The 23,325-nt window shown below is 43.1% G+C and overlaps 1 protein-coding gene across 2 annotated transcripts in view; it reads right to left on the reverse strand.

Moving 5' to 3' along the window:
- Positions 1-23,325, reverse strand: part of LysRS (Lysyl-tRNA synthetase) — a 51,975-nt gene that overhangs the window by 22,098 nt on the left and 6,552 nt on the right. Inside the window, exons 2-7 of one of the 2 annotated variants that reach the window (XM_065443527.1) lie at positions 22,594-22,724; positions 19,912-20,047; positions 16,690-16,949; positions 9,916-9,998; positions 7,674-7,777; positions 5,458-5,583 (exon numbers count right to left, since the gene is read on the reverse strand). In XM_065443527.1, coding sequence (XP_065299599.1) covers positions 5,458-5,583; positions 7,674-7,777; positions 9,916-9,998; positions 16,690-16,949; positions 19,912-20,047; positions 22,594-22,718 — 834 coding nt within the window. In that variant the 5' untranslated portion in view covers positions 22,719-22,724. The remainder of the gene's footprint in view (positions 1-5,457; positions 5,584-7,673; positions 7,778-9,915; positions 9,999-16,689; positions 16,950-19,911; positions 20,048-22,593; positions 22,725-23,325) is intronic. The other variant, XM_065443535.1, reaches the window with a different exon arrangement.

The raw sequence follows: 23,325 nt of genomic DNA on the forward strand, positions 1-23,325 counted from the left end.
ACCGAAGCTTCTCACCACGCCAAAGAAGCGCTACAAAAAGAAAGATGAGGTTGGTCTTTGAACACACAAGCCACACACACACAAAAAAGAAGTCGGATTTTTTATTCCGTGAAGATGCTTAATCAGCGAAGCTGAAACGTGAGGCCCCTGTGTTTATCACTGGGTTAATCCCGAGGGTTCATTAAAGTATTTCTCAGTTATGAGGTTACACAATCGGCTGCGAGGGAGAACGACGTCACTGACGGTATGTCCGCAGTTGTCGCTTGCATTCGATGTCTCGAGTTGGCTCGGCGGCGTGGTTAGCAGCCTTCACCTGCGATTTGCTGCTTGTGATTCTTCGAAATTAAATTTCTTCAAAATTAAATCTTTCCGTTAGGTATGACCATGAGTGGCTCATACTCCCTTAAGCAATGGCTCATACCCCCGTAAACGCGGCCTCCCCATTACGACGACAGAAGTGAAGTGAAATTCTACGCTGGAAAGATCGACGGCCACACAGCCAGCTGTGGAAGACGACGACGAACGCGGGAGCAGTGGCACGAGCGCGTGCCGTTGATTTCGCAGTGAGTTCCCGGTCGGCACGAGGAATCGCTCTGTTTCACGCCGAGCGAAGCGTCGCATTGCTGGGAGCACAGAAAAAGTCGTGCGTCGAACTGTCGACATCGTTCCGACAGCGGCCTTTGCAGCCTTTGCAGACGCAGCACGTCGGCATCGTCTGCTGATATTCTTAAGAAACTCGGCGAAGGCTACAGTTTCACGGATGACATGCTTGCTGAAATTCGCCGCCAACAACGGATCACAGAATACACCAACGCTGCACCGCATGCTTAGTCTGGCCCGCCCGCGTAGCCGGCTATTGAGGAAGTGAAGCCGGGCGCGATTGCAGCGCCACGAACGCGCGGGCGGGTGGCAGTTCCGCGCAACGGCGCCGAGTTTTAAAACTGAAGCTAGTCTAGTAACGTTGGTCCCTTACTAGTGACTCAAACAGATGATGCACTCTTGAACAAGACATAATGAAAATTGATATTAGACACGTATGCTTAGCAGTGACCTCACTATACATGTTAACCACAAAAGTTCATGAAACAGAGGAAATGCAAGTACAATTTGCACTTATGTGAGCAAGCACCGTACTGAACTTCACTAATTGCAGGGTGAATAGTCAAGCTACCACATCATTTTTTACAGCACTTGTTCTTTGCAAACTTCAAATCAAATGCATATCCTAGACATCCTGTGCCCAGGTGATATAAGAGTGTCCTATCTTTTTTGTAAAGGAAATAGCCAAGTATGACAACTAGGAAAGCCTACACACTGTAAATACACAAAATATGCCATTGGAGGTGCAGGGAGAACGAAAAAGCACATAAGCTCTACGAGACAGCCTCATAACAAAGTGTTGCAGACAACGGCTAATTAAAAAAACAAAGTTGAACAGGGGAGGTCTTAGAGACCGAAAAATTGCAGAAAAAAATCATGTTTTTGAAAACATCATTTTTGGATTGTAGTGTCTGATGCATTATCTCAGAAATTTTCACGCATCTTGAACCAATATTTTGGTCATAATGATGTTTTATATCATGCTGGCAAGCTGTACTTTTACTGATGAACGCGCAAGAGGGAGCCTTTTTTAGACGAGCAGTTGCCGTTCTAAGTTTCCAATTGCAGCCATCTTCCATCTTGTTTGAAAGAGCCACACTTCCTGTTTAGTTTTCGCGACACCACTACTCTGTGCACTGAATTATGAAAAAAAAGCCTGCGAAAAAGTTGTTCCGATGTGCAATTCTATTCATCGCCTGAGACATGTGACTGTAAGCACGCCATGCCAATGGCGGATTTTCGCCGTCGTCTGCTCGGGCGTGCGAAGCCCGTCACGAAATGATGTCAAATTCAGTTTGCTACAATCCATAAACTCAGCGAACAGAATAAGAAACGAGGGGTGTTAAACTTTCAAAAGTGCGCAGTAGCTTTGGAAGTTGCCGGCAAAGTTTGCTATCTGTGCCAAGCACCGCCGAAGCCTCCTCCATTGACAGCGGAGTAGGCTTAGCAGGTGAAAGCGGTTCTGACAGCGGGCGGTGTTCATGCAGCATTCCAGCAAAACTACTGCAGTCCGACGACTTGCAGAAAGTGAAGAAGGCTCAAGAAAAACTGCAAGACTTTGCTTCAACGCCAGCTACTAAGCGAAAATCAGATTTTCTTGCTCACACTGATGCAGCCGCAGCTGGCTCAGATGCGATGGAGCCGCGCTTCGCTATCGTAAGCTTCGATTCTATAAATGCTCTGCAGCCTTGTGTAAAGCGCAAGTTAGGGTGCAGCAGTGGGCAAAGCTGAATGTCATGTGACTGCGGTCTCGCCATAGAGATAGACATCTCATGTACAATCTGCGGTGGTGCCTTGCCATCGCGGAATTCGCCGCGTGTGAGCGGCAGCCAAACATGGGCAATGTTCTGTCTGGTGTTGTAGAAGTCGCGGGGCGCTTTCTTGGTTACTCGATGTACGTCGAACAAACTTTTTTGCGCCTGCAGCACTTGTGCTGAGTCACTCATGCCGTATTATACTTTTCTCGCGCCTTACAGCACTCTACCTTCAATATAACACCACTGATTTCCCCGGGGGAGCAATTGTGTCCTTAGTAGAGACCACGCCTGCTCTCCTGGAGAGGTATCTTCGCTCACGCCAGGCTTTTCATGTGCTGCTCTCTGTGACCTTTCGAAAACATTTTTAATAGTCTGCTTTGAGTTAAATAAACTCAAGCATGTTCGTCTGCACAAACATGTGCAAAAATCAGTAGGCGTGAGCCACGGAGTTAGCGAAATGGAAGCAAAGGGGGTACAATCTTGGTCAAAAGTTCCGTAGCCCCAGCAACCGTGCCTGGAGCAGCCACACTCCCCTATCGTGGTGCTGCCATCAATGGCGCTCGCAGACGCTAGCTGATTGCGAGAATAAAAGAGAGCGAGAAGGAGTATCGTTCTCGCTGCCATGCCGTGGTGAGGCAAGAACTAGCGAGCTGTTCCGTACGTCTCTTTGCAAGTCTTGCCCTCATTGAGGGCACTCACGTGTTAGAGAGCAGTGATCCTGGGGATGTGGCGCTTCACCAGGAGCCTTTTCTGGATATGTTCGTGCTCTCGACGAAGCGCTCCAAAGCGTTCTCGTGCCAGTTGTGTTGCCTCGCCCAGCCCACGTCTTGGGTTTGGCTTTTACGCATAAAATGTTTTTAGCTAAAAAAATCGGAGAGCTACTTCAGAACATGCAGCGATATCAACTTCAAAATCTCTGGTCTGTGGTTGGGGAAACGCCGAGGTTGGTTCCCATTACAACTGCCATCGCATTTTTAAACCCCAGACTTTATCTCGCCAGAACACCCCGGTTGTACGGTTAAGCTTCGCAGTACCAAACAGTAGGCTATGGAGCCTAGCGGCATCACCTTGGCGGCAGCCCTTTCTTGTCCGCAGCGCATTTGCGCAGCGGGAGCTTGAAAGGTAAAAGTGCAGCTGAATGGCACACTAGCTGACGGACAACTTTATGATCACTGAGTGGGCGACAGCGGTAAAGCGAGAGCGATGTTCCTTCTTGGTCTCTTTTATCCCCCCCAACCAGCAAGTGTCTGCGATCGCTGTTGATGGAAGCACTGCAATAGCGGAGCGTGGCTGCTCCGGGCACGGTCACTGCAGCTTCGGAACTTTTGACCAAGACTGTATGTGCGGCATACCTTTAGACACAGTGTTATTGTAATCTCATGTGTTTTACCCGTTGCTCATGAATAATCTCGCTGTGCACGAAATGCAGAGCACTGGTAATCAGCACACGACATGATTTCCTTCTTTCTTTCTTCTTTTTTTTCAATAAAAAACGCTTCATACTGCGGCATACATACTGGGGCATGTGCCAGGGGCACACTAGCCTGTTACAACTCACAAGATGTAGATACATGATTATATTCTTGAATAAATCGAGTTGTTCATTTTTCTCACAACAAACATTTCGCTCAGCCTGCCTGTTTGTGGCAACATCTCAAGATCTAGGTCAGCTACAACTGTATTTATTATTATTTTTTTTTCTATATGAAGCTAAATGCATAAAGCTTGAAGCGCTGCAAGCAGAGCACTGCGGGGCTTAGTATTCAATTCTGTATGTAAATATGTAAATAGCTTTTACTGTATAGCACTGAGTAACATTTCTTTTTTCTCATTTTTCTTAAAACATGTTTTTGGGCACTTTGCATGTTTGCTGCATCAGTGCCCTTGCACCGAAAACAGCCAGAGCTACTTTATTTTTTTTTTTTTCAGCAAAACGCTAAATGTGGTGGGAATGCAATGCTGTGAGCACATTTTTCATTTTCAGCTCCAAAAGTTTTTTTTATTTACATTTAAATGTGTTCTTATTATTCATACTGTGAACACAGAACTTATGGGCTGTAAAATGACAAATAATTGTTCAATTTCAAATCTGTTTCCAGCATTGCTATCCTTATGCACTGTAGTATCCAATTATACGTTGTTCCCTCTAGCAGGTGAATTGTTAATTGTTTCAACAAACAATAAAAGGTAATTATTAATTATCTTCACAACCACTACGTATATGCGAAATATAATAGGATATAATATAACAGGAAATATAATAGGAAAACTGAAAGAACACATGCAGTTTTATCAGATTTTATCAATAAATAACAAAGTTATTTCAAGCCAAACTGACACATCTCATAATACTTCAAGCAATAGAGAGGTTGTTTTTACTAAGTAATTTGAACAGGAGTTTGGTATATTAATCACAGACATGGTGGCAATGCCATTTTATAAACTACAAAACTAAAAAACTAAATGTAACTTTGTATGACCTGACAAGGCTAGGAAAGTGGTGATTAACATTAAAAAATTGCTCTGTACTGATTGGTAAGTGAAAATTCAACTTGGCACGTTTTGTTGGCTTTTCCAATAGAAATAGGGCCCATATCCATGAGATGACTAGAAAAAACTGCAGCATCACACGATAGTGTCATCAGTATTGTAATTTGGGCATGAAAGAAATTGAGAAACAAAAAATTTGACCTTAGCCAGACATTTTTTTTTCTCTAATAAGTTAAAATTCAGCCTAGAAACTTATCAGTTGGCCTGATTTACAATGCTTTCCAGTGTGTGAACAGGAACACCTGGGATTGTTCCAAAAGCACTCCCGTGCGATCTAGCAATAGCCTCAGAAGTGCCGTTGAGGCTGGCATAAGCCCTTGATAGGGCACTTTTGGCTTAATTTCAAGCGCTACTACCTACATGCCTACTGGTAAGTGCCATTAGTGTCTGCCTTTTTTTTGCCTTCATGTGCAGCATTGCTAGTTACCAATACATTTACTATATATATATGCACACACAGGCGCAAATCTCTTACTCAATGCCACACACATAAAAAGTGCACAACAAACTTTTTAACAATCGGAGCATTGAAGATGAACTATTGACCCACCTCAAGAAAGCCCATGCTGTCAAAAAACTTGCGTATGTAGTTGACCACTTTGGAACGCTTGATGAATTTTTGCCGTGTGCTCTCATTAAGAATGAGGTCCAGATATCGTTGTCGAAATCGGGTTTCCTGCATTTACCCCAGCAAGAAGAAAATAGCCATCTAACATCAAAACCAACAACAACAACAACAACAACAACACTTTTGTATGAATAAGGTGCCACAGTATACAGGAAGGGAAACTTCTCCAACAATACAAGGCACAGCTGCCGTAGCATCCCAGATTGGAAACAACCAGGCATCATTAACAGATAGCAAACGGTCCACAGCGTGTTCATGCCTTCTAAGTTCAAACTGTCTGTGGTGCGTGGCTCATGGACACTTCGCAAATCTTGAAAACAAAGGTATTCGGCATTCCTATAAGGTTCAAAATCAAATGATAGGAGAATATGCAGGCCACTACAATTTCACAAGGACAACTTTAGTAACAAGAAATGGCATAAGCTTGTGGTAAAGGATGTCACGATGATGATGCAGCTATGTTTTAAAAAGAAGTATTAAAATGAATTTCAATTTTTAGATGTATGTTGTAGACCATGTCGTACAGGTCACTAATGAAACATTCTGCTGAGGTACACAGCTTTTATTTATAAGACACAAGAAAGGGACAGTTGGCAATTCTATCAGCGCTGACATCAACTGCTGTGAGCCACAAGTCAATAACAAGCATGTGGTTAGTTGATACATTCATATTTTTATTGACCAAGCCAGAATTCAATGCCAACTCCACTTTTATAGAAAGCTGTATATTTGCAGTTGCACTAAAAAAAAACTTGTGGCACTTAGTTTACTTCTGAAGCATGCTGATAATGCAAAACTCAGCCTGGGCATCCTTCAGCATGGTCTTCCATGATGGACCCTAGCTGGCACTTTAACACCCACTCCAGAAGTGAATTCAAAACTATTTATGAACTTGCAAGATAGCTACATGCAAGACCATGCAAGTTCTCCAAGCTGATAGCCAACTCTGAATTTCACAGTGTCTACCTGATTGACCATCGTTACCAGTGGATGACAATAAGCCATTTAAATGGTGCATTATTAGGGATACGCAGGTCATGTTCGCACGTGATTTGCGTTCACAGTGTTGGCATGGCAGTTTTGACAGAGCTGGTTTGCTTCCGTACTGTATCTATTACTAATTTATTTGGAATAAAAATGTGCAACGTGCACAGAGTCTGAGTGGTGCGAGCTTCTAGGCTTAGTGTTATGCCCAGTGTATTGAGGTCATCTCGCATGAGTGACTTGTGACATTGGTGTGCAAAAATAAAACAGTTAAACCTCGATATAACAAACTTCAATATAACGAAATTCTTGATAAAATTAAGTATTTAACTTTTCATAACCTCTTGTCCATAGAACACCATGTAATTAGAACATCAATACACCGAAGTGTTCCTATGCAATTTCAATATAACGAAATTTCACTTCCATGGCAAAGGAATGTTGAGACAATAAATGAAAACTTCCACGCACGGATGCAGATGGTCAAATGATTGAATAAGAAGCAGCTGCTTACCAACGCACCTCTCAAATTGCGCGTGGCGTGACAAGAGCGGTCGCCGAAGTGAAGCTGCATCACGTTTCATAAAACATGATGCGGCTCATGAACCAGGGTCCCGAACCACGAAAAATTTTTCCTCTACTGCAAAGCATTTCTTCTGAGAAACCCGTATGGGTTTAATGCGTAGCTTCGTGCTACATTCGGGTGGATGACAATTTTCCCCTTTCAAAGAGTGGAAGTGTGAACCAAACTGAAGTTTGTGTTATGTTTGTAATGATTTTGTTCTACACCTGAAGCTCCCACAAGATTATATTTATTTTGGCCAGGAGAATTTTCAGTTTATATCATTCAGAAAAAATATTTTGGTTGCAGTGTGAAAACTATTCCTGTAATAATTTGTGACAGCACCAATAATGTGCAGTTCGTGGATGGTGGCCTGAGGCATAAGAAATATTGGGATTTTTTTTTCCGGATAAAATAAATTTTTTTTTCAGGAAGTAAGCTTGGAATCGCTACTTCTGCCACAAAAGCAATATAATAATAATATTTTTCTTTCATGCAATTTGAAAATGTTGACTGAACATGGTTGGCTGACCTTAACTGAAACCAGCCTACTGGGACAATAGTTAAAATGCGAAATGTCAAGCAAGCCTACCTTGTCCTTGAGCCCAAAATGTAGGTGGGGCAGCATGTGTAAGCATGGAGCAAGAAGTACCATCTCCACTGGTACAATACTCAATTCACCTTTCTTTGTTTTACCTGAAGAGGAAAAAAAAAAGAAGCATATCTTATGCTTGTCCAGCATGAATAAATTTAGCACACATACATAAGCTCATACAAAGATACATTAAAAAAAACATTCAATGTCCGAATTAACGAACTTCCTAGAAGCCACAAAAATGTCAAAATGAATAGATGCCTTTTACTGCCCCCAAAGGTTCAAAATGCCACATGCATGTCCTAAATAGCTCTGAAGGCCTCCCAGTAAACTTATTTAGGCATCTCAGTGTTCGTACTGTGACAAGAGACAGCAGGTGCATGCATGTATAATTAATGAATACTACGTACTGTGTCCCATGACAGTGGCCCCTTTTCGCTTTTGGTATGCTTCACTGCAATACATTGCATATGCTTGATTGCGTCACACCACTGTATAGTGGAGAAGCTGACTTTTAGTAACTGGCACTAGGCAACATGCTTGCCGTGCTTTCCGTACTTTGAACACAGCAGCGAGGATGACAAGGGCAGAGTTGGCGCCATTGCTGACAACGGCAAATTCTTTTAATGAACAACACAGCACTGAACAGCAGGAAGTTTGGTAGAGAACCTTGAAGCCGCTGGACCTAGCTTTGCTCTGGTGGCTACGGCTGCCAGTGGATAGGTATATGAGAGTGCTGGTGGCTACAATTAATGCTGTTTCAAACCTGCAGTCTTGCCAAAGAGTTTGGAAAATTGGACGGCAAATGGTTTTAGCATCCATGATTTCAGACATTATACATTGCTCTATTGGGTATGTGGCAGCGCTGTAAAGGTGTCCGATTTACCGGGCATGTCTGAAAAATCGGTTGTTGACTGTTCACGAAAAATGCCTAAAAGAAAACCTAGTTCAAGAAGGGCATGCAATGAGGCTCAATATCTATTCCTGGCATGCTTCTGTGTGTCTCAATCTGCCTTAATGCACTGGAACACTAATCCAGTTTTAACGTGACAGCGTTAGGGAGCCCATGTCGCAGAAAATCCGGCGTCCCGCATTGGACATCGCACCGGCGAAAAGATTTTCAAACAATGTATACCCAGGCCTTTCATATTATGCAAGGAATTGACTGAACTAATTGAATTTCTTAAGCTAAAATACGTAGAAAAATCGTAAACAACTTGCACACAACCTATACACATGCTAGCTCTCGAATTATAATTTGACTATACGAGAAAACAATTCTGTTATGTAAAAACTCAAAGAAACCCCTTCACACACACAAACTGGCCACGGCATTCACAGACCAGCCGCAGCATCTGTCATTTTGCGCGCGCAAGCGCCATGGGTGTCTTGGGGGCCATGGAGCGTCGCGCCCGATTCCTTGCATTAACTCCAGCTGGCGCTCGCTTCCGCCGCATCGCGGCAAGCGCAAGAGGCCGTATTTCCACCACAAAGCTCGCCTTCGTGCATAGCGTTCGTGGCAAGCGTTTCCAGGTAAGCATTATGATTACATACGCTCCAGTTGCCAGGAAGCGTGAGAAGCAGTCAGGGATCTTTGAATGCTATCGCATTCCACTCTTAAAAGAGAAGCTTAAGCGTCCTCCAAATTTTTTACACTTCAGCAGACTTCCAACTTTTAAAAGCAAGCATGTGCCAAGTGGCACTGGAAAGCACCATTAGCAAAAATATCCCCCTGTGAAAGGGAACTGAAGTTACACTTTTTGTCACATCACATGCACTTGCAACATGGACTATGTAAAGCTGTACTACATCCAGATGAACAAAGTGGGGGCAGTGCATGTATCACGATACATTTTGGCCTACGCACAGGGGCTCTAGGAGTGCATTTTGAGTGTGAGGGCAGGAGCCTGGTGGCTCATTTCATTTACATGAACTTTTTTTTTGTAATTACGCAACCAACATGTAATTAGCGGTGGGGGGGGGGCAGTACTGGGAAAGGCAGTGCCCCCCCTACAATGAAGCCTGTGGGTGTGCTCTCATGCCACCTCCGATTCCGGAGCAACTGCCCGTCATGCACACACGTGTTCACTGGTATCTCTAGCTGTGCCTAGTTTAAATTGCAGAAGTTTTCATTCATGGTTTGAATGTAGCAGAAAACGCGCCTTATGTTGGCACACTTCATAGAATAAGCAGGTTACATGCCAGCTGCTTGACTAGCATTTAAAACAGCTAATCTTACCTGGGTGGCCAACGCAACCAAGGATGTCACCTCTCCTGAGTTTGGCATTTACTTTGGCAAACGCTTCTTCTGAACTATAATACCTATCAAAGAGGTAAAACATAACCTATCTTGTAGCATGCACACTGGCAAACATAGATGTATACAACAATGTTACGCAGTGACCAGTAGGTGCCTGAGCAGGGCAGGTATTCTGTAGCAGTCCACCTAGTGGACTGTCCATTTCGGCAGCTGCTGATTGGCTGGGGCCGCTCGTCTCCTCCTCGCTTGTTCAGCTGCATCCAATCAGCAGCGGCCTAAATGGACAGTCCACTAGGTGGACTCTTACAGAATACTCCCCCAGAGCACAGTTGACACAACAAAGATGAGGTACACACGGTAAAGAACATTACAGTATGAATGCTGGATCTGGAAATGGCGCTTACTGTTGACACAGACTGTGAAGCAAGCAACTAAATGCCATGAATGTATAAAGTGTGCAGTCATTGAGCCTACCAACAAATACATGTGTTGGCTTCCATTAAGATGACGCTTTCAACCTATAACGTTAACATTATACCTATATACTATATACTATATACTATATAACCTATAACATTATACTATGTAAATGTTACCAGCTATGGGGGTGTAACCCATAGCTTGTTACTTCATACCCAACTTCACAGCCTGTAATGACATAAAACCAATCTTAAGTCCAGTGTTTATCTGGTGTCCTCTCCTATATTGTGCATATGTCTTTACTAGTTTGCGTGTGTTCTATAAGTAGAGAAGTCAACACAAATGCATACAATGTGTGGCATGAATGTCTGAAATCCCCAGAAAGCAGCTTGAAAAATGAACATGCTCCGAATGTCCTTATAGTTACAATTTTTAATCAGCTAAACATAATTCTGCCTGAACAACAACATGTACAATGCAACTAGCATATTTTTCTTCAATGTGACATGTATACATGCTACAGTCAGTACCTATATGGAAATGTCAATATTTATTTTCATGACAAATGAGTAAATGATGCTCTGTTTATAGTAACAGGGAAGAAGATGATTAGTATAGAATTAAGCAAGTCCTCATGCTGATATCTGAGTGAACAAAATATTATTGATATTCTTGTAGTATACAATTGTATTTACAGTACTTACAGAATGAAATACATCAATTTAGGGCTAAATAATGCACATACACAAGTCTCAGAATGACCACTACAGATTCTAAATAAACACGTCCTTAGCAGTACGATGTGTCACTACACTGCTTGATTGCTAATCGCATTACCTTAGACAGTCATTGTGAGACGGGCTTTCCTGGAATTAAGGTAAAAGAGTGCGTAATTTTGACTGTCACCACTAATAACAGACCTATTCACACCCCTTTCTAATTCCAGCAGTATTCTTTTCATGCAGACCTTCGTGTGCTATAAACCTCACCGACTACACATAAAACAAAAGTTACAGCAGCCTGCAAATGATAAGTACCATAGTAGCGAAAATGTTTCATCCAAGAACTGCAAAGCACATGGAATTTGCACAAACATTAGATGCCCGCCACAGTGTTATACAACATTAGGAAAAACAATGCCTGAAAACAATAGGCTGCAGTGACAATGCCTCAATCTGCCTGTTAATTAGTAACCACAATGACATATACAACAAAGGTTATGCATAGCTATAACAAAGCACCTGAGGCGTCTCTTCAATTTAATCATAAGGGGGTTGAACTGTACTCCATTGTTTAGCATACAGTAAAATGTTTTGTATTAAAGCCCATATTTTTGTTCCATGAAACACAATACTATAAATATCTGCTCCGCATTGAACACACAATGTCAAACTTGAGTTGTAGTGCTTAGTTGAAGATTCTGCTGAAACTTCTCTGTTGTAACCTTGGGAGGAGTATGCCAACTTTCAACTGATGTGCATGCAGCTCAATATGTTCCCTGTATTGCAATGGCAAAAGTGAACACACAGAATTGATTGGTATGCCCTGGTGTTCTCAGCTGCTACGAGCAGCATACAGTATGTGCCCTTGTATATATGTTGTATATCTTTCAACAATGGCCTACAATGCCTCCCATGAAATGTTTAAAAATGCCATGGGTACCAACAGGTATAAAGTCGACGACCGATAATTTGGACTCCATGGGAAATGTAAATAAGTCCAAACTATTGATCGTCCGAAACAAAGGAATGTACGAGGGTTGATCCAGAAATAAGGTTCCCATCAATTTTAGAAATAGACAACATTGTTTATTCTTACAGAAATTTAAATCATTGGAAAGATGAAACATTACTCTATTTTTCTACATAATCGCCATCTTTTTCTACTAATTTTTGTAGACGGTGCTTCAATTTCTGTATCCCAATGTTGTAGAACTTCGCCACCAAATTCGTTGAGGGAACGTTTTACCTCTTCTTTGACTTCATCGTCGCCCCGGAAGCGTTGGCCACTCAAATGTTATTTTAACTTGGGGAACAAGTGATAATCACTGGGCGCGAGGTCTGGACTGTACGGTGGGTGGGGGATGACAGTCCACCCAAAGTTTGTCAAAAGTTCTTGGGTTTGACGAGAGATGTGTGGTCGGGCATTGTCATGAAGCAGCGTTACACCGGCTGCCAGTCGTCCTCAGCGGTGGTTCTGGATAGCTCGCCTGAGTTTTCTTAGTGTTGTACAATAACTGTCTGAGTTGTTTGTTGTCCCACGCTCCATCAAATCGATCAGCAGTATTCCCTTACGATCCCAAAAAACACTGGCCATGACTTTGCCAGCAGAAGGAGTTTGTTTGAACTTCTTTGAGACTGGTAGCTCTGGGTGATGCCACTGTTTGTATTTTTCTTTCGTTTCAGGAGTGAAATGAAACAACCCCGTTTCGTCTCTCATAACAATGGAGTCCAACAATCCTTCCTCATCTTCTTGACACTTTTGAAGAAACTGGCGAGCACAGTCAAGGCGTTTCTCCTTGTGATCTGATGTCAATAGCCGCGGTAGTCATCAAGCACAACACTTGTGATGCCCCAATTTTTCAGTCAAAGCTCTTTCCACTGTACTGCAAGAACTTCCAGGAATCTGAGCAACAAGTTCACGGACGATGATCCTCCTGTTCTGAAGCACTTCGCATTTGACCATCTCGATAACCGCCTCTGAAACTGACAGTCTTCGACTCTGTTCTTCAGCGTAGACTTCCTTCCGACCAGCACTAAACTCCCTGTACCACTTTCGGATGTGTTGAACGGACATACACTTGTCGCTGTACACCTAGGTCAACTAAGGATGAATATCCACGGGTGGAGTCCCTTTGGCGTGCAAAAAGCGAATCACGGAACGAATCTCGCACTTCGTGGGATCAACAATGGGAACTTCCATATTGGACAGCTGCTGAGCCAAGAATGAGCAGCACAGTGAAAAGCGGCTGAGGGGAATCGAGAGTGGGGGAACAGCCACGTGCACCAGTGTTGCCAGATTTCACCTCGCACCTTCCCGTATGGCTGGAGCTTTTTGGAAACCTTATTTCTGGATCAACCTTCGTATCTAAAAAAGACCATTTTATTTACATTTTAAGGCCCCTGTGCAAGGAATAATTGGTTGATTCGTTGCTGCACGCACGTCCACTTATCTGCAACAAAGTACACCTGTATTTCTGCCAGTTATGTGCTCTCACTGTACACCGATGCAAGGACTGCAAGGGCTCAAGTCTGCATGTGAAGGCTCCGGAGCACACGGCAGATCATCATCATCCGTGTTAGAGTTGCTCTTTATAGGTGGGAGAACTTGCTAAATTATTTCGTCATCGTTCAGTTTTGTACATGACAACACCGTGCTGTCGACATCTGCAAAGTATTCAAATGTAACGGTGGCAGAAATCAGCACACCACAGCCTAGCAGGTCATCAATGATGTCCGCTTTTGAGCATGTTGTGGTAGGCAGCAGGCTCAGGCTCTTCAGTTATGGAGTCATTTGGACTGCGACTCGAGACTCATTCTGAGTCAGACTGCGGAGGCATTGTTGGTGCCATTTGACGTGGCCTGTTGATAAGTTCATGAGAAAGACTTCTAGGAGCCAGCAGAGCGCTGTCTGGAATGCAAACTAAACAAACAAGCACAGAATAGCAGAACACTGTCTCAAAGGCAAACTCAACGAACAGAATGGCAAGAGCAGGGCATACACGTAGAGGTGTGGGCCATGTCGGGTTCGACCGGTGGCAGCACGGTGGTCATTTCTAGTTGGCGGTGGCGTAGGGGCCGCTTTTATTTGGTGGCGGTGGCGTGGAACCCGAACCCAAAACTTTTAAAAGCCGTTTTGCTACATCCCTTTTTGCTAAACTGGTTGAAATTCTGGCCTTTTCATACTAAGGGCTGAGAGGACTGAACACAGAGGTGTTGAAGGTGAGAGAAATACAAAACGTCTCGTAAGTCTTTTGCTCTTCAGCCATCATACTAAACAAAACAAGAAAATTGTGAACATATCTAAAAGCATCTATGTTGAGTGTGTTCGTATAGCCCTTTCTCCACGAATATGCAGAGCCTTGCTATTGCATCATAGTCACAATTGTTTTCTTTTTTGCTATGCCGCAGTTTATATGAGATATTTTTCCATTGAGCAAAGAATCAGTGAATTCATCTGGAATTGCTAAGCCAGCACCGGCGTATGTAACTTTCTAGATATATTAACATTGCTTCCACTTGTTCTGAATGAGATTGTGTTTATACAATATGCTTTGCGTAAAAAGAAAGAAAAAGAAAACGGACCTCTTCTATGACCAACTTTTGCTGGGTTCAGCCCTTAAGCGGTCAATTAATCAGTAGATTATGTTATAGCACACATTCCCAACTTGACAATAAGTGAAATCACTTGTTCTGAATATTAATCACCCTTTGCTTATGTAACTTTTCTTATAACGTCCTTTTTCCCTGATGAAAAAAGAATCAAAATACTTTTTTTTTCTGCAGCAGATAAACATTCTTTTTCAGCTGAGATTTGCTACAACACAGTAGAAAACAAATTTGCTCAATTTGTTAACTTGTCATCACCATGTTGAATGAAGTGGGGATTACTGGAAATGCAGGCATAGCTCGAATGCACAATTATTTCCAAGGAAAAAATAAAGAGTTCTTTTTTAACCTGCACGTCAAAACTGTTTTATAGTTCAGTGCAGCTATCGATGACAGTTGCATTAAATTTTTTATATGAATGCTACAAAGAAAGAGCACCATGTGGTAGACATGTAAAAATATTAATTTTTCTTTGCATGTGGAAATGAAGAAAAACTCCTTTTGAATGCAATGGCCGGAATAATGCAAAAACTTCCAACCGGCACCTTAAACACATTGGGGCCAGAAATTTCTATCTTGGTACAGATTGCATCTCTCGCATTGATGCTGCTATCAGACAAATTGCTGATTCTACCCGCAACTACAGTGCCCACGCCTGTCAAGCCGTGATTCCAACGTTCCGAGGCCACTGTTTCCTCCCGTCGCACCATACTGTGCTTTTGAAGGAGAAGTTTCAGAATCCCACGTTGCGCTGGCTTATGATGACCCGTATCCACAGACGCGTGGAGAACTGGGGAACTTTTGTTTGTACTGTGTTGTTCATTGCTCTCCTGCTTGACACGATTCTATGCTTGAGACAGGCAAAAGAATTAAAGACGACAACACAAAATCTTAAACGAAGCTGGATTGACTTAAAAAATAAATCTTTATTCCTATTTAAATGGCGCGCCGATCTTCCAGACAAGAAACATTGGTGGCAACGGCAGTGCAGCCAAAACAGTCAGCGGCTGCGCGCTGATGTCTCACCGTACACTTCTGCATGTGCGGGGTCGCAGGAATAGGATATGATGATCGCGATGTTGATGCGACCTGTAATTCAGGCAAAACCTCCAAAATTGGCATTTGCAGTTCAATCTCTGAGGCGTAGTGCTGCGACCAAGGCAAGGACTCAGGAATTACCATCTAACGTGTAATCTCTGAGGTCATACTTGATGTCTTGTCGAGGTTGCCAGAGGAGATAATGGTGGCAGAGTCGATGTACGCTACAGCGACAGATGGAGTCAGGATAATTGAGTCTAGAGCTGGCAGCTGTCTGAAATATCGGTCATCTTTACACAGTAAGTCTGTGGGGCCATTGGTGGTGCCGCAAAGCTGTCCGAATTGCCGAGCATGTCCGGATTATTGGTCTCCAATTTATTGGTCGACGACTTATTCGTTTTCAACACAATCGCATTCTCTACGCTAGACTCTACACACCTTACTGATAAGACAAGCACGGGCACAAATAAGACCCCAGAACCATAAAGATGACTTCCCAAAAACTTAATTCCCACACACAAAGACATGTTAAACTGGATTTTTCCGGCACAGCAGCCTGTTGGCCATGTTGCCCCAGGCAGATGTACAGACAATAAAAGTTGGCATCTGTATTGATCTGGATTCACTTTTGTTAATTCAGAGTAATTCACAAAGTAATTCAGAGGCCATTGTCTCAATCTACCATTTTATTGCCTTTCATACAATGTGCCACTACTCATATCTCCATTGCAGCAATGGGCCACTGCAGCCATTAAGATAATTCTACTGCTATCCCAGCATTTTTGCCTGCAGACAAGTTCTCTTGTCCCACTTGGTTCCACTATCTACTGTGCATGTTTTAGCCAAGTGGTGTATGCCAAAAGCAATGTGCCTAAATATGTTCAACAAAAGATATTACTACATACTCGTTGCCCCAACCTCAAGACAACAAAAGGCAAAAGAGAGAAAAGGGATTAGAGGGGCTCACGAAGCATTAGCCATGACTTGGATCTTGGTGCCCTCGCCACGCAGGTCGTAGAATATGAGCTTGGTGCCAGACTGGCGCTTTGCGTGCACCCGGCCTGCCACTGAGAGACACTCCTCTGTCAGCACCTGGCCTGCCTGCAGGCCACTGTAGCGCTCAACGAACTCGACCAGGGAAATGGACACATTAAACTTGTGAGGATATGGGTCTTCGCCAGCCTCGCGCAACTGCGCCACCATTGCTGACCGAATTCGGAAGAACTCCTGCGCAAGAGGTCAAAGCAAATTACACTCCATTTCCCACACAGCAGGCAACACTGAAATCAAGGCAAGTTATACCTCTGTCACACGGCATGTGAAATGCCATTTACACTAAATTAAATTCATACCAAATGTCATTGCGGTCTTGCATTCCCTGTCTACACAGGTATACAAAATGGCATTCGCAATTGATGCCGATGTTTATCAGCATCAATTGGCAATCGGCATGTATTGACAGTTGGCAATGAACATGTATAATTTCAGGTTGCAATTCGCCCAGCGCAAATCGGTGAGGTGGTCTTCCCACACTTTCAGCAGCGCATGCGTCTCGTCATTGGTCCAGTGCGCTTTTCACTTCTGATTCTCCGCTGACAAACCTGCAGAGTTGGTTTCCATGGTTGGTGGATAGGATTTAGTGTGGTACCACTTTGAAAACAATATGCAGAAAAGGAAAAAGACAGATGAGCGTTTGTCAGTACGGCCGACAAGAGGTGCTAGCGTCCAGTCGGAGACTGGGAAGAAGAATATAGCTGCACAAACTACTTCAACTATCGTGCTTTACGTCATAAGATTATTAAAAAGTTTATAACAGCAATTATGACAACCTTTACTCCGATTACATTTCGTTTTAACTTATGTATTTCATAATTTTTTGCCAAGCCCCTGTCATCGAGATTACATAAGTCGCGCTTGCAGGAGTTCGGGAAACTCATTCAATGGGCGAATGCTATTAGCTGTGAATGTCATTTACTAGGCCCGTGTAGAAGCAACAAAAATGGCATTAAGACGTAATCTAATTTGCTGGAAATAATGTTACATGTGCCGTGTGACAGGGGTATTAGTCTGTCTACATGTTGTGCACCCAGGCAGTCTTGACAGTCAGCTAATCTTTTTGGTTTGGCTGGCCTCACTAGGCTCATATCACAAGCATGCTGCAAGCCAAGGCAGCTGAACTTTCCCCACCACAACAGGTCGTTAACAGTGGTGGGCTGGTGAGCTAAACTGATGGGTACACCGCCACTGCCCGCTGCCTAGACAGTCGTGAAATCCATAAAAAAGTTGATGCTCCAAACAGCTCAACACAAAGACTACAGACTGCAATGAAATCCCAAATCCAAAACTCACTTAACTCTCCGAGTGCACATCTGATGTAAAGACACACCATCGCTTAACGCGAACTGCTTTCCACACAGTAGTAGTATTACTGATTTGGTGCATAAAGTTGTGCTGTTCTGTTTTCACTACTCTGATTTCCTTTCAGGTCAGTATTGATAATGTAAATGGATATATATATATATATACATATATATTTAGAATATCGGCAGTCATAATGTGTGTAGGTCAACATGCGTTGTGTCGTCACTAATAGTTTATTCTTGGACTATGTAAGAAGTGCCCAACAAACAAGCACAACTTCCAACAATGCAGACTTATCCTTTATTAAGAATACAATGTTTGTTGTAAATTGAACTTTCAGCTTTAATTCTACAGTTAAAGAAACATTTTACTTCTCCCATGCTTTCCTTGGCTCCATTGTCTGCAGGCTTCTTATGGTTCTTACTAAAGGTATAGCCCCTTGATTCCCTCTTCTCACTCTTTGCATATTGACACTCTCGACTTTGGCAGCCTTGATATGCCTTGAAGTAGCAAACCAGTCTTATCAGCCGCCTCCTGAGATCACATACTATGCGACGCCACAAAGTTAAATGGGTCTTTCACATCCACTGCCCCCAGAGGCCACTGCCACCTCCGATCAATCAGTGCCCGTACACCATCTCTCCACACTGTATTGCTCTGGAATGTTAGATTCCATCCATCAATCAATCAGACATTTGACTGGCTTAAGCATGCTGCTCAATATGATGGTCATGATATATCGGGTGTTTTTTTAGCTGCATTAAATTTTCAGGATTATAGCAATATATATAACAGTGATGTTATTGTTCCCATTTGAGTTGGCAGCCTGTGATTTGAACAGTTATGTGCATAATTAATGCAGTTTAATTTATTAACTTTTAAATAGTTGACTTTTGGCTGCTAGAGCAAAATGAGCAATTTGGAGCCCGTCCTTGACATTACCTAGCTGAGTGATGAAATTACCATTAAACAAGCTCTCGTGAAAGCTATGTGAACAAATATTTCACCTTCAAAGGCTTGCTGAAAGCAAAAATGACAAAGAAAATAAACACCTATGACATGCCTCTTCCCTTGCACCCTTCAGAACTGCAGCTTGAATTCAACACCTAACCATATGCAGTTTATCTTTACAAAATTGAAAAATGTGTGTAAAGCTGCTAGGTGACAAGCATTATATTACTCCAAGGGGAGCTTGCAGTGTGCCACACGTGTTTCAGAGCTTCTAGAGACTCTGGGAGAGAACGGGAGTGCATGTTTTTCATCAATGGGTCATCTTTGCAAGGATGCAAACACACCATACCTTCACATTCAAGGTTTTGTTCCTGAGAAAAGTGGTATTGTCATGACATTTCATCCACTTTCACTGGGCGTCTGAACCAACAACGCTGAAGCATAGTGCTAACAGACACAATTCACGGGCATTCCCAGAATGTGGCACTCTTAATCTATGCTAAAAGTGAACAAAAGTTATGGCTTTATAAGCAGTTCATCGATACATAGAGCTAATCCTTCCCTTATTGCAAATTCTAATGAGAAGAGGAAAGCAGCACAATGCTTGCCATCCCTTGCAGCTTTCCTGCTTGCCTGTGAAAGCAGTCTATATATATTTTTCTATTCCAGTTCTATTTGTGCACTTTCGTTTCTTCCCTATTTGGCTTCTCTCATTTAGGCCACGTCAACATTCAGGCCCTTGAGACCACTGAAATGGGTTCATTTCATTCCACCCATAAAAAGCAATCTGCATGAGAATTTGATAAAGTGCTTAAGTAAGCTAACAAAAATTTTCAAAAACTCCTCCTTTTCCTTGTACAAAGCTTAAGGTACTCACATTGGGATCCATTGTCTCCTCATCATTATCATTAGATGCAACATTGTTGGCATTTGAGACAGCAGCCTTCAGGGCCTCAGCCTTCTCTGCTTTCTCCTTTGCCTTCTGCTCTGCCTTTAGCCTTCGCTTCAGCTCACTGCACAAAAAAAAAAAAAAAAAAGCTGCCATGTATCAACTTTAAGAATGCATTTGACAGCAAAGCAAGAAGCCATACATAAAACATGCTACAACCAAACCAAAGGCCAATAAGAAGCAAAGTGCAGCACTGCAAATGATGTAAGCTTGGTTACACAGCTGACACAGTCAAACATCAGCAAATATTATTCTGCCATTCACAGAGATTACCATTTCACTGCACAGATGTTAGTTTGTGATCCCTTCAGAAGCAAACATTTACACAGAATGGAATGTGCACTGTGCCCTAAAAAGCAGATGAAAAATACACCACAATTTTACCAACATATAGCTTCACAACCCATACTTATACAGTTGAGTGCCTCTAAAATGAACACCTCTACAACGAAATGACCAGTATAATGAAGGAATAATTCTGTCCCGTTTGTACTGTGTAACCTTTAGGATAAAGTGACCAGCATAACCAATGATTTTGGAGGCCGCCAGCACTTTGTTATTAAGGTGGACTGTAGACAGATTTGAAGTTGACTGCTGTTCAATTCATGAAGCTGCAATTAGTTATCCCACTACTTATTTTATGAAGCTACAGCCCCACGCATAGTATCTGCGTTTAGGTTTCTTTGTTTCTTCCGGGCTTCTTGGGAAGGCTTCTTTGCAGCAATAACAAAATTTAGGAAAATAAGGAAGTATAAAACAAGTTCTAAGTTTTCCTACATGAGCAATGTTTTCCTTAAGACACCTTAAATGCACTCTGTCAGAATCTGATACAAATGCAGAGCAGCAAAACTGCAATGCCACTCAGTAAGTGGATGTCACACCAAGACACAGAAAAGTGCAGAGATCACAGAGAGCATCATTAGCAATCTACAGGGAACATAAACAAATGTCCCATTACTATGAAATATCACTAATAAAAAAATGCAGCACAGACCTTACTTGTACCTAAAATACAAAATTTCAGATGAAGACCACTAAATAACCTAACACAATGCATGAGAGCATGCAGAAATTTTTTCTGCGACCCAGGATGGCGCCACCAAAGGGGCCCTGAACCACTTTATATTGAAGCCATGAAATGCATTTGAAATTAGGCTATTTCAGAAATACTTTGCCGCAAAAAGTTCTTCAATGTGTTCAGCACAAGCACAGTTATTGGCAGGTGAAGGTGGAAGAAGGAAGAAGGTGCTTCCGCTCCTTCTTCAATGATTTGCACTGCAAAGGCTACGGCGGAGTGGGGCGCGCCCACAATGCTCTGCCTACTGAACATCACCGTGGCGCGCAGTCCAAATTTGATTTTGGATGTTCACGTAGATGCCACTATTTCCGATTTTGGTGCCTACAATGCGTTAAACGTGCCCAACGTGGCTGTCCTCAGTGAACAGCAGTGCGCTCAGCTAGTGGACTTGCAACACCCCACGGCGGCCACAGTATCTACGCTACATAGTAGACCGTCGTTACATGCAACTTCAGTGTTTGCTTTGTGCACAACAGGGTTAGGGTGTGCGCTTGTGCTCATATGCTTCTGTCTGGCTGTGCTAAATGGAATGGACTAGCTTTGTCCTGCACCAGCTTGACTGACGGATAGTAGCCGCATCCAACTTGTGCACTTTGAAGCGCTATTCAATAGCTCATTACGAAGCGAAGTCTGCCAAGGCATCTAACTAGGAGTGGCCAGGAGCAAGAGCGTGCTGGCAAGCGTGCGTTTCGTCTGACCTTAAGTTATGCGTGGTTCGAGGCTACGACACCAATAACCAGGTTGGCCCAAGCTTAATTCCTACACGGCCGACCAGCTCTGAGCGTTAGCAGACGATTGTCGGCTCCTTTCGTAAGTACGTAATTATTATCGAAATTTGCAAGCAGACTTTCGCTTACTTCAGCCTGTTCATTAAACTGCATCAATAACTATACACAATAACAGTAGGAAGAAGCACACTGATCCAAACATCCTTCTTGCTTAATTGGCAAATATGTAGTAGCTGCATACAGGAAATCATTATATTACGAAATAAAAAGTCTAGAAAGGGCGAGCAGCCGGCTTCTTTGGAAAGAGAAAAAGAGCATTTTGGAGAAAAGCGACCTCGCGCTCCGCTTGCGAGATCCACGCGCCGCGCACAACTGCAAAACTTGGCCAAAATATTCATAGTAGCGTGTGCTATCTGTGGACAATGTCTTTTCACTAAGCTCGGGGGTTGGTTCAAGGCCCCTTTAAGCTCGCTAAAGACAGGAGCAGGTGAGCTGTCAGGTGCGTACATGTATATAAAAAACCACTGCACTTCGTGACATACTATCATATTGGGGGCCACTGATCCAGAGCTGCCTCGTAACAAGAAAAAACAGCACAAAGATGATCAACAACTGCCAACAACAATACAGCAAAATGAGAGGAAAATGAAAAAAAAAAAGTGAATTTCAAAAGCGGTTTAATGCTACGGATGCAGCGCTTCCTACTTTCTAACTGGACAGTAAAGGAAAGTGTGTGTGCAGCATTTCTTATCTAGCCTCTATACCTCCAATGTTTAAAGTTGAGGCTGCGAGCCAGTCACCAACCTCACGTGGGCCGAAGCAGCCAATGTCCTGGGTTTACATATGCGACATGTGCTAGCAGAAGGAACCATTGGCAGCACCAAGGAACTGTGCCGTCCTATTGTCTGGCAAAGTGCTCTCAAGGCCATCGTCACCTGGGGGAGCATGCCACAACAGAATAAAAGGCTGGCTACAACTACGCCCCTACAGCAGAGCTCATGATCCTTGCACCTTGGTGAACATATAACAGCCCACAATGCCGCTTGACCAAGGTATGAGCACACAGCCTGAATTTGTGGGTGGCATGCTGTATGTTGTAGCTGTTCGTGCATCACACTAGTTTATGTGAGGGATAAATTGTCATTGACCTGAAAGTAGCACAAAGCTACAAAAGAAACTGACAGAAGTTCCTTACAAACCTTTGCAGCGGAACTTGTTTTGGCACAGTCATCAAACACGGGGCCAACACCATTCTGGGTTAGCCACTTATCACCTGAGCTAACCAGGAGGCCAGCAGGTGGCAGCACGAGGCACAATTAATAACTTGAGAAGCAAGAACACTGCATATAGCAGATCAGTTCAGCGGAAAGAAAGCTTTATACAAAGATCTCCCATGTCTCAGTATTAAGCACTCATCACAGCAAGGTGAAATGTCTTCACAGTGTAAAAATAAATGCTTGCGATCAGGTTATGAACACTATATATATAATTAGATACAGTGGTGCCATTAGTGGGGGGCAGAAGTCTACCTCGGGA

Source organism: Dermacentor albipictus, chromosome 1 (assembly GCF_038994185.2).
Source record: "Dermacentor albipictus isolate Rhodes 1998 colony chromosome 1, USDA_Dalb.pri_finalv2, whole genome shotgun sequence".
NCBI classification, from domain to species: Eukaryota; Metazoa; Arthropoda; class Arachnida; order Ixodida; family Ixodidae; genus Dermacentor; species Dermacentor albipictus.